Source organism: Mus pahari, chromosome 7 (genome assembly GCF_900095145.1).
Source record: "Mus pahari chromosome 7, PAHARI_EIJ_v1.1, whole genome shotgun sequence".
Classification (NCBI taxonomy): Eukaryota; Metazoa; Chordata; class Mammalia; order Rodentia; family Muridae; genus Mus; species Mus pahari.
The window spans coordinates 69,708,521-69,726,250 of record NC_034596.1 but is presented as its reverse complement, the minus strand read 5'-3'; the positions used below and the strand labels follow the sequence as shown (position 1 = coordinate 69,726,250).

Genomic DNA, 17,730 nt, shown 5'->3' with positions numbered 1-17,730 from the left:
TGAAAGAGGGAAATATTAATCCATGAAACTCAACCCTGACTCCTTTGGGCACCCTATATGGCTACCTCCTAAAAAGAGGTCAAGAATTTGGGAACGGGTGGCACCGGGTAGACGAGGGGGAGTGTTTCCATGGGGTGTTCCCATGGTCTACCATTAGACTTCATCTAAATGAGAGAAGAAAATAAACCCTTCAATTAATATGAAATGTTCTATAAAAAAATTAATCACAGAAATGACATGAGGTTGGAAGAAAGATGTAAGGGTTTCCTGGGATAGTGGTCCCAGGAGTGGGAAGTGAATATGATCAAAACACATTGCATACCTGTATTAAGTTCTCAAAAGACAAATAAAATATCTTTTTAAATGCACCTCAAAAGGGTACTTTCCGCAAAGGATACTGGGGAAACTATATATGTTTCACTCATTTTTGCTTTAGTGTAATTTCCACAAAGGTTTGCACCCTCTCCAACTTCTTGATAGAGCTTATTTTGATTTGGTTTTTGTTTGCATTCTCGACCATTGCTTCTCATCGTGGCTGTTATGAAATGGCTTTATTTTATTGAGGGAAAAAAAAAGATGGTAAGAACCTCAAAGTGCGAACATTTGAGAAGCCAATGAGCAAATTCATGAAAGGAAACCAAAATACCTAGTAAAGAAATTCTGCTTAGCACACTCCCTTGATGATAAATTTCTCCTAAGAAAGCAGTACAGAATTTCCCTGGCTCCCTAGAGACTTGGGCCAGGGCCAGGATGGAAGTCAGCACCCCTGGGACTCACTTTGAAAGAAATACTGTGTTTAGATCCAAGCCAGGCTGCTGCTGCATAGCACTGGGTTAAGTACTGAGTGGTAGGGGTGGGGTGGGGGCAGCCATCTTCAAGGCTAGCGGGGTACAGTGTGATCCCACAGTTCAGAGGTCTCCAGTACCCACTTAATGCCTTTGTCAAACTTTGATCTCTGGAAGTGTGTTTGCCCTGAGGTTTGAGATTATCATAAAGTAATCTGGAGATGTGTAAAGAATAAGTATCCAAGGCAGGCTAAGGAGCTAACAATCACAAAGTTACTGCTATGCTCGAAAGGGGAACTTTGAGAACAGTTGCGATCCCCCAGACAACCTGCAGTATGTCACATTGCTATTTCACTATTGGCAGCAAGAGACAGAAAGGGGGCTGCCATCTCTTTCCCTCCCTAGCCCTTCCCCGAGACTCTCTATACCTTTGACCTTCAGTTCCAAAGTCACACCACGTTTGGAGAAGGTCCCAAGGTCTCCTGAGTTATGTGAATGATATTTCTTGTTTAACGTGCCTGCCTCTCTCTCACCTGGCTTCCTCCCATTCAGACTGCAAGATGCTGTTTAAATACATTCTCATTGCAGCTTTCCCAATTACAGCCCAACTCACACTCCCCAGCCCATCCTAGAGTACTGCTGCCACATTCTAAAAGAGTTCTCTCAGGATAACAGGGAGTGCCCGGCACGTAGCACACAGCTCCAGGTACATGCCAGAGAACGCAGAGCCTGTGGTCAGTGGGGATACCTCCAGGTCTCTCTTTTCCTCAGCTGGGTAGCTGTCAGTCAGGGCTCCACCCAGACTATGAGGAAAGCCAGGAGCTGCCTTCCTTTTCAGCTAGGGGGTGGGAAGACTTAGTGAAGCACTGTCCTTAGGCACCAACTTCGTTTCCTCTTTGAAGACCACTGTCTGGTCTCCATTAGCCACAGGAAGTACTCAACCCAGAGTCACTCTGATATTTTACTAACACTTATGCGAGTCATCTGAATATATATATAATTGCGGTACACTGCCCATCCCTAGTAATGGGTTATACCTCAGGAGTAGCATTATCTGCCTAGCATGTATGAGCCTGTAGATTCAATCTCTAGAACTGAAGACAGACGAAAACCCCCACCCATAATCATGTGGCATGTCACTATGGAACCAAAGCAGAGAAACCATTTGGGGGAGCAGCTTGACTCAGCCAATATGGGTACAGTGCAATGTATCTGAACAGATCAGGAAACCTGGCCTTCTGTGATGTAACTTCCTGGTGATTGTCACATCTCCCTTTCATGTAGGGCTCCCATAAGAAAAACAATAACCATTAATAGACATGGGTCAGGGTGATAATCAGGATGACAGCATAAGCCTTACGGCAAAACTAAAAATAGCCTTTGCACAGCTCTTAATCCCTGTGGGCCCATTGATATCTGCAAAGATTTGTGTTGTTGTTTGGTGAGAGTATCTTGCTGCATATCCCAGGCCAGCTTTGAACTCTAGACCTCCAGCCTCAGGTTTCTGAGCGCTGAGATAAAAGGCCTGTGTCACTATGTCCAGACTGTAGCAGGTGGAGCGGCACAGATGTTTTCACTTCTGCCAGCCTCCCGTTGGGCTGTAGTCCCAAATCCTCCCAGAGAAACATCCCCAGAAACTGTAAGGCTCAGAGGAAGCTTTAAGGTGTCTATATGATGCAGTTCATTGGTAAAATGTTACTGGAGGTGGTTCATGTTTTCAAAATAACCCTACACAAATCACTACTGGTAACTAAGGACTGACAAGAGTGGGAGAAATAGAATCTTCCTTCGAGAAGAAGATAACACCAACTGGTTATCCAAACCAAAACCACATATGCAAATAACATTATACAAACCGAACAGGTTGTATTTGTGTATTTAGGAATATATATGTTCACATACAAAAATGCATATAACAATTATTAATTTAAAAAATAGGCCATGAATTTGAAAGAGAACATGGAGGAGTATATAGGAGGGCCTAGGAGGAAGGAGAGCAAAGTGGGAATGATGTAATTGCTATGTCAAGAAATAAGTCAAAGATGTAAACAGGGGTTTTATGTTCTAAATAAGCCATGTTATAGGCTTTTAAAAAAACTACCATATGGGCTAGAAAACACAAGGGGAAAAGATCCATGGCCATAGAATGGGGTACCACTCCAGCTCTTCAGGATGGGACTGTCTCAGTTGAAGAGTGAGGAAGCAGCAGAACTCCTAGGCAGAGTTCTGGAGGTTCCAGATGATACAGTCTAAGCATAGATTACCGAAGACCTGTTTCTCCTCTTTTCTTCTTTCTTTATAGCTTAAGATGTGCATTTTGATACCTTAATACAGCACTTGGGGCTCACTGTGGCCCACAAATAGAAGCATCCAGCCTTGCCCAGGCTACCAGCTCAGAATCCAGCCCTTTACCCTAGACTTAGAGCCATCATTTCACCAGTGTCCCCACAGCCCTGGAGTGCTTGAAATCCAGTGTAACAAGCAGATCACTTTGGCCCGCCTATAATGTCCTAGTGCAGAGGTGTATAATGTCCATGGGTGAGAGGGAACTCAGGGGTGGGGGAGGGGGCGCAGAAGCAAGCTCAGCACCACCATAGTGACAATACGGGAAAGAAACTCATTTCAGAGGATGGACAGAAGAGATGCTGTCAGGGTGTGAGACACTGTCTAGAGAATTCTTACAATTTCCCGTTCATTTTCCCAGGCACATAAACCACAATTCCCAAAAGTTATCACATTTATATTTAGTGTGCATGTACATGGATGAACATGCATACCAGGGCACATGTGTGGAGTCCCAAGGACAACTGTCTTGCTCATTCCTAATGTAGGTCTAGGAGATGAAACTAGGGGCTCTGGCCTGGTTCCCTGCCACCTTAAAGACAGCAGCGTTCTATGACTGGTCCTGGCCAGTAGAGGTTGGGCAGAAGTATGGCCACAGATCAGCTCACTTCAGTCTCATGCCTTTCTTTCTCCCCTATACACAAGGTAGAATACCCCCCTGAGAGCTTATGAGAACCCTGAGGTAACAAGGTCTCAAGTCAGCAGGAGCTTCATGGTCAAAGAATGGGTTCAGACTGTGGAGTGAGAAACCTTTCTCCTGCAGATATGCCCAGATTTAGGGCAACAAGTGGCAGGAACGCCACAACTAACATTAAAATGGTTCATTAAAAAACAATGAGAATAGAGCCCCCGGGGTACAATAGTGTTGCACTTTCCTTGATTTGCAGGATTTGGGCTTTGCCTTGGTGCTAGACTGCAACAGCCTGGCTCCCCCTCCTTTGAGCTCACTGCATCATGAGTAAACACAGTGGATTAAGATTTCTGGACAAGGGCATCACTGATGGGGAATCACCTCCACTTCCACCGGGTGTGTGAAAACCCACATCTGCCCCCAGAGTCTTCCAGGTGCATTTTAGTATGCCAGGCATCCTGCTGCTTACATAGATCCTTACCCGATATTTTTATTTTAAATTCAGTCCCTTAAAGCAGTACACACAAGCTTCACTGATCCCCGTATTACACGGCTCCTCCGTGTAATGCTTATGGTTTCGACATGCAAGTCTGAGGCTGGAGTAGTTTTGAAGTTAATTGTTTTTGTCGATGGTAAAATCATTCAGGCTCATGAAATTTATACGTTAATGCTGTAAAATATCTTCAACATAAAACATTTGACACATGCACACACAAACCATTGGCTAAAACTTTTTGGACAAGACCAGTAAGGGTGCTTTTACAAAACCGCCAGTCTCTCAGCTTTGAATTGCCATGAATTCGGTTTCAGTAGACATTTTGAACAAACTGGGGCTAAGACTGCTTCTAGGTTTCATCTTTAAACAAAAAGCAATTCAAATTTGTCCTCATGCATCTAAATATCTAATACAGAAACAGATTTCAGGCTGCATAAAATATGCTTTTCCACATCACCGAGGCTGAGCTGAGCATCTTGTATGATTTGCAGAAGAAAAACTGTAACTCTTCCAGCCATGCATTCATTCTTTATCACAGGCAAACAATTTTCTCTATTCTAATGGATTTTCAAAGGTTGTTTCCAGCACTGGATTATCAGCAACCTTTATCTTTCAGATGATCTGGTGGAGGCATGGGGCATAAGGAGTGTATCAGCAGTGTATCAAAACTGACTTGAAGTCAGAAACTGTACAAAAGTTAGAAAAAGTACACCAATGTTATCTCACAACTTAAAAATACCAAAACCAACTCTACCCCACCATGCTAGTTGTTTACTGAAAGAAGTAAATTCAGAAATGGGTACATTTTATAGCTGTTCTTTTGACAGAAATGTATCCATCCAAGTTTTAACCAGGTACCCCAAAGTCAAAGATGTCATACTTAGGAGAAGCATAGAGCTCCAAAGTTGAATGACCTGATGATTCTTTCTCTTTCTCTCCTACGTATGCACCCCTACCCCCACCCCCCACCTTGGGGACCACACAGGTATTACCTGAAGGTAAACTTCCTTTTTTCTTTTTCTTTTTTTTTCTTTTTTCCCTTTGTTTCGTTTTTTTTTTTGTTTTTTGTTTTTGTTTTGTTTTGTTTTTTGTTTTGGTGTTTTTTGTTTTTTTGTTTTTTTTTTTTTTTGAGACAGGGTTTCTCTTTGTGCCCCTGACAGTCCTGGAACTTACTCTGTAGACCAGGCTGGCCTCACACTCAGAGATCTGCCTGCCTCTGCCTCCCAAGTGCTGGGATTAAAGGCGTGCGCCACCACTGCCCGCCTAGAAGGTGAACTTTCTTAAGAGAGGATCATATGATAAAGGCCAGGTCTGAAATGCCTACGAAGTCCTTAGAGGGACTCAGGGCAACTCTTACTTGACAACACCTTTTGAACAATAAACGTATACAAAAATTCTGCTTGCAAATCCAGGTGAAAACCCAATTTATGCTAAAAAAAAATAATTGCTGTAATTGAAATGTATGAAACTGTTGTCAACAACCAAAGAGCAAGAGCAGAGGAGCACTCAGGGGAGCACACAGAGATAACCTAGCAGAAACCAGGAACAGAAAAGACATGATCTTATCATGTCCCTGTACCTACAGCATCCAGCCAAGAGCAGAGCAGACCTAGGAAGCTCTCCCTGCTGAGAACAGCATGCTCCACGGAGGGTAAAACCTCTTCAAGATATCTCCCAAAATAGTTTCATGTGCTCAGGATGAATGAGTCATTCACGTTTGCATTTTTTAATGCAAGTTCTTCAAGGACACCCATCAAAAGTTGAGCTATGAAAGAAAACCAATGAAATGTTTTAAAACAACAGAACTGCACACGGTATGCATATGGCGAAACATGGATGTGTGAATGTGAACAACTGTTTCAGATGCCATATGAAGACTAAAAAAAAAAAAAAATAGAAATGCTCAGATTTATCTTGCACTGGGAACACAAAATATTGCTATAAAATCTTGGATGGTCCTTAAAAAAATGAGTTTTTAATCTTTGCTTTTTCTGGGAGGTAATGAAAGTGTATTGACAAAGGAAGTGATTGAGTGAGGGGTGAGAGGTGGACAGCCATGTTCTTCAAGAGAAAGGGGTAAGGTGGGTTTAAGAACCCTTTTCAGTGGGGGCAAGGATGCAATGGATTTCTTTCCACAAGCTATTCAGATTCCATTTTGTAAGATGGTGTGGGACGGCTAATTTAGTGTTTTGTTTTTTTTTTCCTGTACTCAAATTGTTATAAAGGAATGGGTGCACTCGACTGAAAGACGTTCTACCCCTAAAATAAAGATGGAGTTGTAATTTGTTATTTTGTCAGTGTTTAAACACACCTGGGCCAGCAAGATGGCACAAGTCAAAACGCTTGACCCAGGTTTGATCCCCAGTAACTAATAAAAGTGGAAGGAGAGAAATGACTCCATAAATCTGTCCCCTGACCTCCACAGGCAACTATGGCATGTGTACTACCCACATACACCATGCCTACACACACACACTTTAAAACCTTTTAAATCAGAACCTAACATTTTCTCAGAGGCAGAATCACTAAAGAACATTCCAGCTGTAACTTTTAGCAAAATTACTGGCAGAGATCTAAAAGTGTCAATTACTTTGATACAGCAACATAATAAAAGTGGATCTGACCTTAATATAAAAATAAAATAGTGTACAGTCTCCAAAAAAAATCATGCATGTCTTCAAAAATTCTGCAGAAATGTTTTCCATTTAAGGTCTCATCCTATATCCACAGTAGGGGTTCACAGTAGTTATATTAATAGAAAATTAAAGAACCCTACCCCTACACCCTAGGGCAAACAGGTAAAATGGGCTAACAACCCTAGATGACAGATACAGTGAAGGCTTGGGAGACTTGGGGTTTGCCATCCATCTTAGAGATCATAAAAGTAAGGCAGGGTACCAGAACGCAGGCTTTGTTAGTTTGCATTCAACCTTCAATGCTCAATCATAACTTCATCTCTGCTGTAGGGCCTGGGTCCACAGTGGCTGCCAGCAAAGCATAGGGCAGCCTGTATACACAGAAGATTGTAATGGCCTCAGCTATGGCTCACTGGGATGGCTGCCTCCTCCACGTGATTATCGGGATCATCATTCCAACATCCACCTGCTTGTCATGGGTCACCCATCCTGCTTGCATTGGGTCACCCTTCCCCTCAGAATACAGAGCTTCCAGATGCTTACAAAGGCACTGTTAATCAATGTGCATGGTTGACAAAGGCAATGTTGTGCGGGATGACAGCACTTCTCAGTGTATGTGTGATAAAGGGGAGGCCACAGACTGAAAACAGAAGCCAGCTTCCTATCCAGACTCAGTGGTCACATCAGTAGCACTTTCTAATAAGCACAGACTGCCCAAACCATTGCTCAACAAAACAATGGGATTACTAAGTTTGTGATCCAATGTACGGGGCCTTCAGAGCTCTCACTGCTGAATGACCCATGGAGAGGACTAAGGGCATAGATTAGCCAATACGAGAAAGTGTGAGATGATGCAAATTTCCCCACCCATCTCTCCAAATCGGAAGCAAGCCTTCTATCACTGATGCAACCCAGACTCCAAGTTGAAAGTGTCTACATTCCATTGGATGGGTCGTAAGAAATAATCAACTTGGTTTTCCAGTGAACATTCACATTCAAATGTGCCATAGCAAATGAAATTAGAAGCAAAAGTAAAGTAAATAGGTCATAAATGCCTGCATCCAGACTGCAGAATAGCACTCAATGCTTACAAAGAAATGAGCTATCAAGGCATAAAAAGACACAAAACTGTAAATGCAGATTGCAAGTAAAAGAAGACAATCTGAGAAGTCTGCACACTGATTGATTCCAACTATGTGACATTCTGGAAGACAAAACTCTGGAGACGGTACAAAGATCAGTGGTTGCCAGGACTTCAATGGGGAGAAGGGGATTCAGGAAATAGAACACAGGAATTTTAGGGCAGTGAAAATACCCCACATTCTGCTATGATAATACAGATACATGTTACATGTGCTTCAAAACCTACAGAACATACCGTATCGAGGAAACACCCTTAATGGGAACTACCCACTTCCTAGAAGGATGTGTTGGCATCAACTGACTGACTGCACCAGATCCAATGTTCATAGTCAAGAGAGTGTGTGAGTGGGGGCATGGGTAGGCATGCTGGATTTTGTTTTGAACCTAAAATTAAAAACCTAAAACTGAAAAAGAAAGTTCAATTACCAGTATTTTTAAAAATATATATATATCACAAAAGCATTATTGTTTAATCTGAAAATACAGGTCAAATATCACCCTTACAAACAAAAAATTTTCACCATAGAGTTTACATACACATTTTCTCTTCCTATCATACATTTAAAATAAAATCTGTAATAATATATTTTAAAATTCTGGGAAATACTTTGTATTTTCTAATAAAACTCAAGAGTGTGGCTGCATTAGTTGGAAGCATAATAAAATGCTACTTCACAATGTGGAAGAATTGAGCATTAGCAATGGTTACCACGGGGTCCAGGGGAGTATAGCAAAGTTAATGAGCTTGGCATGGGTACCCACTATAAGGAACCTGACCAACCAACCCTCTTATGAAGGAAGTGTGTCTCTAGAATCCAGTGCTTCATACAGAACCACTTGTGTGGAATAATCTTTCTCTTCCTGACCACATTCCTCATTCATAATCCAATTGGTAGCTTTCACTTCCCGGTAAGATGACACACTAGAAGCCCCCTGTATGACCAAGCTAAGAAGAATGGAAGTTGACATAAGAAAGAACAGACTCCACTCCCAAAACAGAAAGAGGAAGGATGTGGGAAATTCACAAACGTTGCAACAAGAGCTGAACACTGGAGGCAAAGACAGGCAACGCCATGAAGAAGCTGAGCCGCACACGGCTCCAGGGCCAGGTGGGAGGGATGACTTAGACAACCATCCGATGCCTTTTCTCAACTAGCGAGATGATGATCAGAGGAGGAGATATGTGTAGGCTTATTACGGACTGTGGATTGAGCGACACGTAAACATTCTTCTGTAAGTTCTTTTAGGTCACCAAAGATTCTGACTTAGGTCACTTGAGCTTTTATGATATTAAGAATGATAAGCAATAAATCCACTGGAAAACAGCCAACCTGTGTCTTTTCTTATGAAGTTGAAAGTACCAAGAATTCCATCCAGGGAAAAGACTATTGTAAAGGACTCCATCTGTAAGAGCTGGGGTCGATTCCTAGACGGCAAAACCAAATTATATTCAGACCAGTTTCAAAATCAACCCTAGAAAACAGTTGTTAACCCATCTTCCATGTAAAATAAAGAAATGGATATTGATCTCACACAGTTTACAAGGATGCCCAAATTACAGGAGGTTGGTTTTGGGGGGTGGGGTTGGAGGTATGGGGTGGTTACTCATTGTCCATAGAGCTTAGCTTCGTAGACAGTTTCAATGGGTCACATGCACTTTCACCATCTTCACCTTCCCTCCTGCTCCTCACTTTATCTCCATCGTTCCCCAGTCCTAATGGTTTCTCCCATCATCTCCCTTCTGTGTCAAATATAAAAAATGGTCATGTCTATCTATAGAAAGTCTAGGCTTCAAAATAAGAGAAAATATGTAGTGTTTCTTTTTCTACATCTGTCCTACCTTGCTTATTATGATCTCATGATAACACTTAATTTAAAACAAACAAACAAACAGGTTAGTAGGGTTCTTTGCCCACATCCTCACCCATGCATCCATATAGCTTTATCTCTAAGTGCACATAGTCAAATGGGGTGGTGGAGCAAACATTTACAATATACAGAGCCTGGAAGAATTGTGTCACGTTTGCCTGCCCACTGTTTTATAAAGGAAATTCAATATTCAGTCATACAAGTTCGAATAACCAGCTAACCAGCACCTCAGGCCGTAACTCCTTTCTTTGCAGGAGCAGAACACAGCATCCCTCCCTCTACAGATGTAAAATACCCATTTATTTTGAAAAGAAGCATAAACTGCCAAGGATATTTATTCCTTAACTAGACACAGAGTAATAACTTTTAAATCCTCTCTCCTTCACAGGAGGAGGAGAAACCATCATAGAAATATATTAAGTCCCAAATTACAAGATCATAAAAGAAAATTTTTGCTTGCCTACAGTCCTTGTCAGAATGGAACATGAAAGAAGAGGTTATTAGGAAGCAAAAGTATTGTTGAATTCTTTTATTCACCGGCCCATGTCTAGACCCAGCCCAGATTCCAGAACATTCTAAGCACCAATGACTTTTATTCACTCTTTGAGTGGATATGTTTTGAATATATCCAAACAATTTTTTTAAAAGAATCAAATGGATATATTAAGGGAAAAATTAAGTCAACAAAAATTATACATAAGTCTGGTGATACCTCAGGGAAATCTGCCTTTTCGTGAAGCTCAGTCGATTGGCGATATTGTCATACAGCACTAAAAAGGAAAAGCTCCCCGGAGACACTTGAGGCGGCATTAGTGAGCACTCGAGGGCTGTTCGCAGTGCTCAGCAGTGTGATTCTAAGAACATCCACAGACCTCCATGGCTGCCGTCTGTGTTTGCACTATAAAAACCTCAAGCTGCACGCAGGTTTCATGCAGGCTGTAAATATAGGTGATTATCGCCACCGTGTCTAGGATACGGCAATCTGACCCAAGGGGAATAAAAACAGTTGACAGTCAATGCACCATATGAGAGGAAAGGCAGCCAAGGCCTGCAGGCACCCCATCATTATTCGAACAAGACCTGAGCAGCAGCTCCCCAGAGAAGACATAAGAAGCCGAGAAAAATCCATGTGGAGAAAACACAAATAGGAAAAGCTCAGACCAGGAGCGTTGAGGTTACATACCAGATACTACATGTAAAGAACCCTCCTAAAGACACACTTGCCCTCCTGTCCTTTGAACTAACACTGCCACCACAACTTTCTGTTTTAAAAGATGCTTCTAGAAACTTCTGGTCAATTAATTCCCACTTTTGGGCAACTAAAGGCTAGCCACCAACTTAGGGGCTGCCAGTAGTTTTTTCCCTGATTCCTTTAGCCAAATGCATCTCATTTCCTTCCAACCCACAATTAGAAAGTCTAGTTTGGACTACAAATAATTGTAAACAACTTAATGATCGTATATTGGTTAGTACTGTGATTTTAATGTTAGCCAACGACTCCAGGAAGATATGTAAGTTCTGTACCACCCCCAATAACCTAATGACAACTAAACATACACAGTTAAGCTAACGAGAAACAACCCATATGTACTTTTGGTAAAGTCTAAGTTAAAGTCTCATGGTTAAGTGTCTGTGGGTCCTCTGACTCTATCCATGTGCCAAGATCAGACAGTGTACACTGTCTTCTCCAGTGGGGTTCTACTTTCTGGGTCACTGTGACCATAAGTTACTTCCCAGTCTTCCCACCTCCCACGCAACAACTGTATCATTCCTACTTATCCCCACTGGAAAGCATTAAGCTAAATGATTCATGCCCAATGTCTCCAGGTTGTTGTCCCTGAATTGAGAGCCTGGAATTCAATGTAGCATGTTGACACCTTGGCAGTGGGTGGAAGAGCAGCCATCCCATCCCAGAGTCACACAGTTTAAAACACAAACAGGGCCTGGGGATGGAGCTCAGTTGTTAGGGTGTTTCCTGGTAGCCACAAAGCCCTGACTCCAACACCACAGAGACTGGGCATGGTGGCACACACCTATAATCCCAGCACTGAGGAGAAAGAAGCAGGAGGATCACAAGTTTGTCATCCTCAGCTACCCAGGGATCAGAAGTTCAAGGTCATCCTCAGCTACATAGTGAGTTCAAGGTCACAGGAGATCCTGTCTCAAAACCACCATGTAGAAGATGATTGGCCCATGCTACCCAGAGGCACTTGAGGTGCCTGAGTCATGTGTTCCAGACTTCTATGGATCAAAGGTCAACCAATACTTTTCTAAACTTTTAGGATGTCTTCATCACTTGCAGTTTGAATCACCCGAAAACAGTGGGGCATGCTCCCATTGTATCTACAAACAAGGCACCTTTAAAGGGAAAGGAGGTTCTGCGGAATAATGAAACTCCTTTCATTGTGATCTAACAGGAATGACACGGACAGCAGGGATGACATGGCTCTCAATAGAACCTTCCAGTTGGACAATGACTCTGTCTTCACAGCCGAAAATTCCTCCCCCCATAGAGATATAAATATATAATGTGAGTTTTAAAGTCGCACATATTTTTTTAAAGAATGTCAGTATTACACTGCTTGCTTTTTGTAGATCAAAATCAAGTACATAGCCAAACTCTAGCAAGCTTTCCGATAGGGGCCCTATCTGTGTATTATGAGCAGCAGAGTGGGTTAAGAAAAGGCCTGTATATGGCTCATCAAGATGTAAACATAAGTAACTCAGGTTGTGCACGTCCTCCAAACCAAAAGAATAAAAAGGTGGAGATGTAGTTATTTGATGTCTATTAAGATGTAATTTACTCAATCATGCTCATCCCTTGATAAGATCTATTTTCTGGGCAAATCTAGGCCAGCTTCATGAAGTAGGCTTTTTTTTTTTCTTTCAAGTTCCTGAAAAAGAAAATGTTTTGAGTTTCCACCTAGTGTCATAGCTGCATTCCTGGAAAAGTGGCAAACCTAGGACACTTCCGTCTCAAGCGTGGGTAGAAGGAGGGAATACTGAATATTAGCTTTGTAGCAGCTTCTACTCTGGTCACGTTACACCTGTGACTTCACTGATATCTCTTCAAAGATACTTCAGAGGCAGGCACTAATTCAGCTTTCCATTTGAGGACACTGGGGTGTGGGCTGGGCAAGACATTTTCTCATGGCCACATAGCAGGTTCCATCTGAACCCAACCTATGTCCACATCACAGGCGCTCACTTCACTGTCTGGGGTCAGTTTTGTTCGACACCATTAAGTTAATCCTGTCCCCCAAATTGCTTCCATACAGCCTCAGTTCATTTACTGATAAGTCTTTCCACATCTTCATGTACCAAGTCCTCTGCATAAAAAGGACAGCCAGGCTTGGGTGGACACACAGCACAGTGTTCACACTGAAAGATCCATGAACATGCTATGCAATTTAAAAAATGCTTTACTTGGAAAGAATTTGGATTCTCAGACCATACCTTCCAGGACAGCCACAATATAAACCACAACGAACAAAAGGCAACAGTAGTTTGGATAACGTGAATGTGTGTACACATTGAAAGGGAAGAAGGCATGCTTCAGGCACCCTCTAGCACCCGGCACTATGGAGAAGGTCAACACTTGCATCAACGCCTGAATTGTCCTCAAAGCAAGTCATAGCCAGTGGCACCTAAGTTGTCCAACTGTGGATGCCATGTCACGCCTCTTTGCAAACTTGGCATGGCTCTCTTCTGAGGCCTCATGCTGGCAGAATGCAGAGAGTAGTGCATTCGTGGTCATTATAAATTCTTCTAATGTTAGGGAAAGCGGGGCGCCCTCTGTCCAACAGTTATGTGATCAGTGACAACAGGATCCAAACCAACTGTGCATCTCTCAGAGGGAGCCAAGGAAGGAGGGGGGAGCCCGGAGCAGGTGTGTGTCTGCCTGATGAATAGTTCATTAAGAAAGAAAGCAAAGAAAGTCAGCAATCGTCAGAAGGGAGCAGAGAGTACAACAGCTACCACCAGAACTGGTGAACCCCATTCAGCCCCGAAAGAAGGCCCACGATGAGGCGCGTCTCCGGAATGCCGATGCGTCTCGTACCCTCAGCGGTATTATTTTACAAGCACACACTTTAGGAAAAGACCCATCATGCAACAAAAACGCCGCACGGCATCCACGTCAGACCCCGCACAAGATATTAATCATTAGCTAGCTAAAACAGGCAAAAAAGCAGCTCTCCCACCACAGAGCCAACTAATTATCTTTCATAACTCTTTTGAGAAGCAAATGGAGCTGTAAACGCTTAAGTGAAAAACATGTTAAATGCATTTGGGTCTAGACTTTGCCAAGAAAATAAGAGAGTCTAAGTGCACGAAATCCAAAGATCTTCCTACAGCAGAATTTCAAATCAAGGTTAAAAAAAAAAAAAGCTCAGCCTCACATTTCAGCGCATCTTGTCTTTAGAATTTGATGTCTGTACCATCCACTGAGGGCGAATGCTGCTGTATAATCAAGATGCACACGTGTTATACGATGAGTATCACTAACCAAAAAAAATATTACTAAAAAGTGGGGAAAATGCTTTTCCCCTTGAAAGGGGAAACGTTGTCAACGTCATCCTAAGCTCACTATACCAGCAGAAATCCCCAAACTGAGTGAGTCAAGGAGTAGAACAGAAAGCAGAGGTGATTAGCAGGGCCCCGGAAGCCATAGATACAAGCAACATGTAGAACAGGCAACCGTGAGCGAGCGAGGGAAATCCAGGGCTGTCTGGACAATATATACAGATTTTTTTCAAATGTAAATTTGAAAATGAATGCTGCTATTATGCCAGCGGCAGAAAGGGAAGCACAACGGGGCTGCTCTGCTTCCCTTCAGCACAAGGCACACAGAGATGGAGGGATGTGAAAAGCCAATTCTTCACCGCTCCTCTATCAATTGCACTCAGTTCTACCCCCCCGTGACACAGTCGCACTGTAAAGACCACTGGGCAGTTAGTGGGCAAGATGCTGAGAAGACACTCCGAGGTCTTCTCAAGGAAGGTGGGGGAACCTGATGGACTTAAAAAAAGACCTGGGGATACTAGTTTATTCTATAAACACCCCTCCATATAAAATTGTTTCTTCCCCAAATCTAATCCCTGTGAGCTAGTAGAGTTTTCCTGTGCCCTTGTCTGGTCTTGTCAGGATATCCATTATGAAGTACAAGGAATAAATACGTTCTTCAAGTGTTGCAGCCTACGCTTACAATCTGTCAAAATGTAGAGCTGTGGGGGAAGTTATGTGGCATTGACTGCATGTATCCGTCACTAGCTATCACTCTTCCCGAAGACAGGACAGAAGTCAACAAGAAAACATAAAAATCTAAAAAGAAGTGGCAGGGCCCTTGCTCGGAGAACCTGTAACATTAAGCACAGGGTTAAGGGTGGATCCCTTCCTCCTCATCACTTCCAGGTAAAAGACTCGAAAACTAAGCACTCAGATCTGAGAAATTAAAGTGCACCACATAAAACGTAAAAGCCACTCATAAGTAAAACCTCATGCCCAGATCCATACAAGGTTAGCATTGGGGAATAAATAGCATGTGCCCACAGACAGGGACTCACTAAAACATTTCATTGCACATGTAAGAAATATCAGTGCTGGGTCCTTTAAATGCTCCAAGAATTCAATGTCATTTCATACCAAATGATGATACTTCTTCATTCAGAGGACTTCACATGTTCATTCCCATAAGTCAATCAAATCAGTATTTATTGAGATCCACTGTATGCATCTTTCTATGTTCTACTGGCATGGTACATAGCATAAAGATGAATGTGGCTGGCATGCAGAAATACATACAAAAAATACATGTGAGAGTTAGTACAATTATCTATAGAAAAGGTATAATCCAAATGAATGACATATTCGGAAACATCGAGAAAGCCAAGACTTAAATTATCTTCTAGGTTTTTCTCTTCTTCTTTGGGTGCCGATTCATAAGAAAACACAAAATCCTTGATTTTTGTAAATCTTAAATATTCAAAAAGAGATAGGTCAGATAACAGTCAGTTTTTAACTGTTTTACAGTTCCCATATGATTTGTCTACCCAATTCTTTTAGAAACCGTGATATTTAATTGAGATAAAAAGAGACTTTTCATGAATACAAATTTATTTTACACCACAAGTTTATAACAATTACCTTTTAAGTAAACAGGGCTCTTTTTTCTTTTTTTCATAAAGAGAATAGGGGTGGCAGAAGATTGTGGATTGGTTACATCCTTCCTTAGCACTTGGCAGCTGATTCATTTCTGTTTTGGAATTTCGAACACTGAGAAGATCCTGATTCATACACCTCGGTGATGGGAAGCAGTAACGTTTATAGCTCCTTTGAAATCTCAGGCTATTCTCCCAGCAAAGAGAGACAGCAGGAAGAAGCTGCACCACATAGTGTGAACCAAAACACAATCATCCATTAGCACGGATTGTGACCTAACCACTGATGTCAACCAGATACCATTTCCCGTTCTGCGCATGTAGGCTTCCTTTCATGACATTTAAACTCCAATCAAACCTTTGAAACTGTCCCAAGCCACATAATGACCTAAGTTTAGTACAGTTCTCCATTTGAAAGCTCCTCCGTCCCCCAATGATCTGACATGTGTCAGATAATCAAGGCTGACACAACACGAATGCCGTTGGTAAACCTAGGATTCCAACAGTGTATGCCACCGGCAGGTCTGCTGGCCCTTGCTTTCCTTCATATCCTCCCAGTGTTCCTGCTCCTCCTCCCCACTGCTGTTCTGGCCCAGAGCGACCCAGCCAATCATCTCTTTACGCTTCATAGTGCGCCTGCTATAAATGGAAATCATCAAGGTGACATCCGAGAGCTGGAAGAGGGCCACCTGGAAGACAAAGGTCTCTTTATAGACAGGATTGGGTTGGCCACGCCGAATGGACGTCTTGCAGCGGGACATCTCTTGACCCACACAGTTGAGGAGGAAGAGTTTTCCATACGTATCTACAGGAAAAGCAGAGAAGAGAAGGATGAGAAACCGTCAGTGCTTTGCACTGCACTGGCTAAGTTGTCATCTTTACATTGATTTCACATTTCTCCATGGGATAGTATTCTTCAGGCCTGGTCTTGGTTGCTGAACCACCACATCTTGCATAGATTATTAAGGAAAAGAATTCTTGTCTTATGTCTATTGTTTCATACAACTCACGGCCTGGCATACTCGTGAAGCGCATTAGAACCTCTCTTTGTACAGAGTATGTATGGAGGTGCACAGATCCATGGTCAATGGGAGAGAGCCATGTGAACTCAGAAAGAGTCTTGATTTATGTATTGGATGTGCATTCTTTTCTCCATAGACAAATTATTGTTTTATGTCAAGGGTATCTTCTCTCCTTGTTCTCCGTATAGTCTACCCATTCTCTGGACCATCTCATCCTGGAACCCTGGGCCACAAGCTTCACCCCCACTCCCCTGTGTGCTCCACCAATTCCCTGATATCCCAGAGACCATCCCCTTCCCCTAACCTCTGCCAACAGAATCCTTGCTGACTCTGCCTCCACCAACACCTCACTGACCCTACCTCAGCACTCATTATCACTGTGTGGTTTCTTGTCTGCAAACTGCCAGTCCCTCAAAGCAGGAGAGAGGGGTTGCCTTGCTTGGCACAAAACCCCCATGCCTGGCCTAGTACAAGATGGGGGCGAGACTTTCAACAACTATTTTATGATGAATATTCATGAACAGACAGAAAGTTAAACCTTTGTTTTCTTTCAAACGCATGCTTCCAAGCAAGAAACTCAAGTAAAACCACCCATTTTAAGACCCTTATACTAAAATACTATGAAGTGCTGACTAATTCCTATTTTC

General features: G+C 42.5%; 1 protein-coding gene across 2 annotated transcripts in view; it reads right to left on the bottom strand.

The window, feature by feature from the left end:
- Positions 1–9,361: 9,361 nt before the first annotated feature.
- The window catches only part of Syt16 (synaptotagmin 16), a 255,859-nt gene continuing 247,490 nt past the window's right edge, over positions 9,362–17,730 (bottom strand). For both annotated transcript variants that reach the window (XM_021201939.2, XM_029541149.1), the window contains one exon: positions 9,362–16,866. In XM_021201939.2, the coding sequence (XP_021057598.1) occupies positions 16,553–16,866 (314 nt within the window). In that variant the 3' untranslated portion in view covers positions 9,362–16,552. The remainder of the gene's footprint in view (positions 16,867–17,730) is intronic.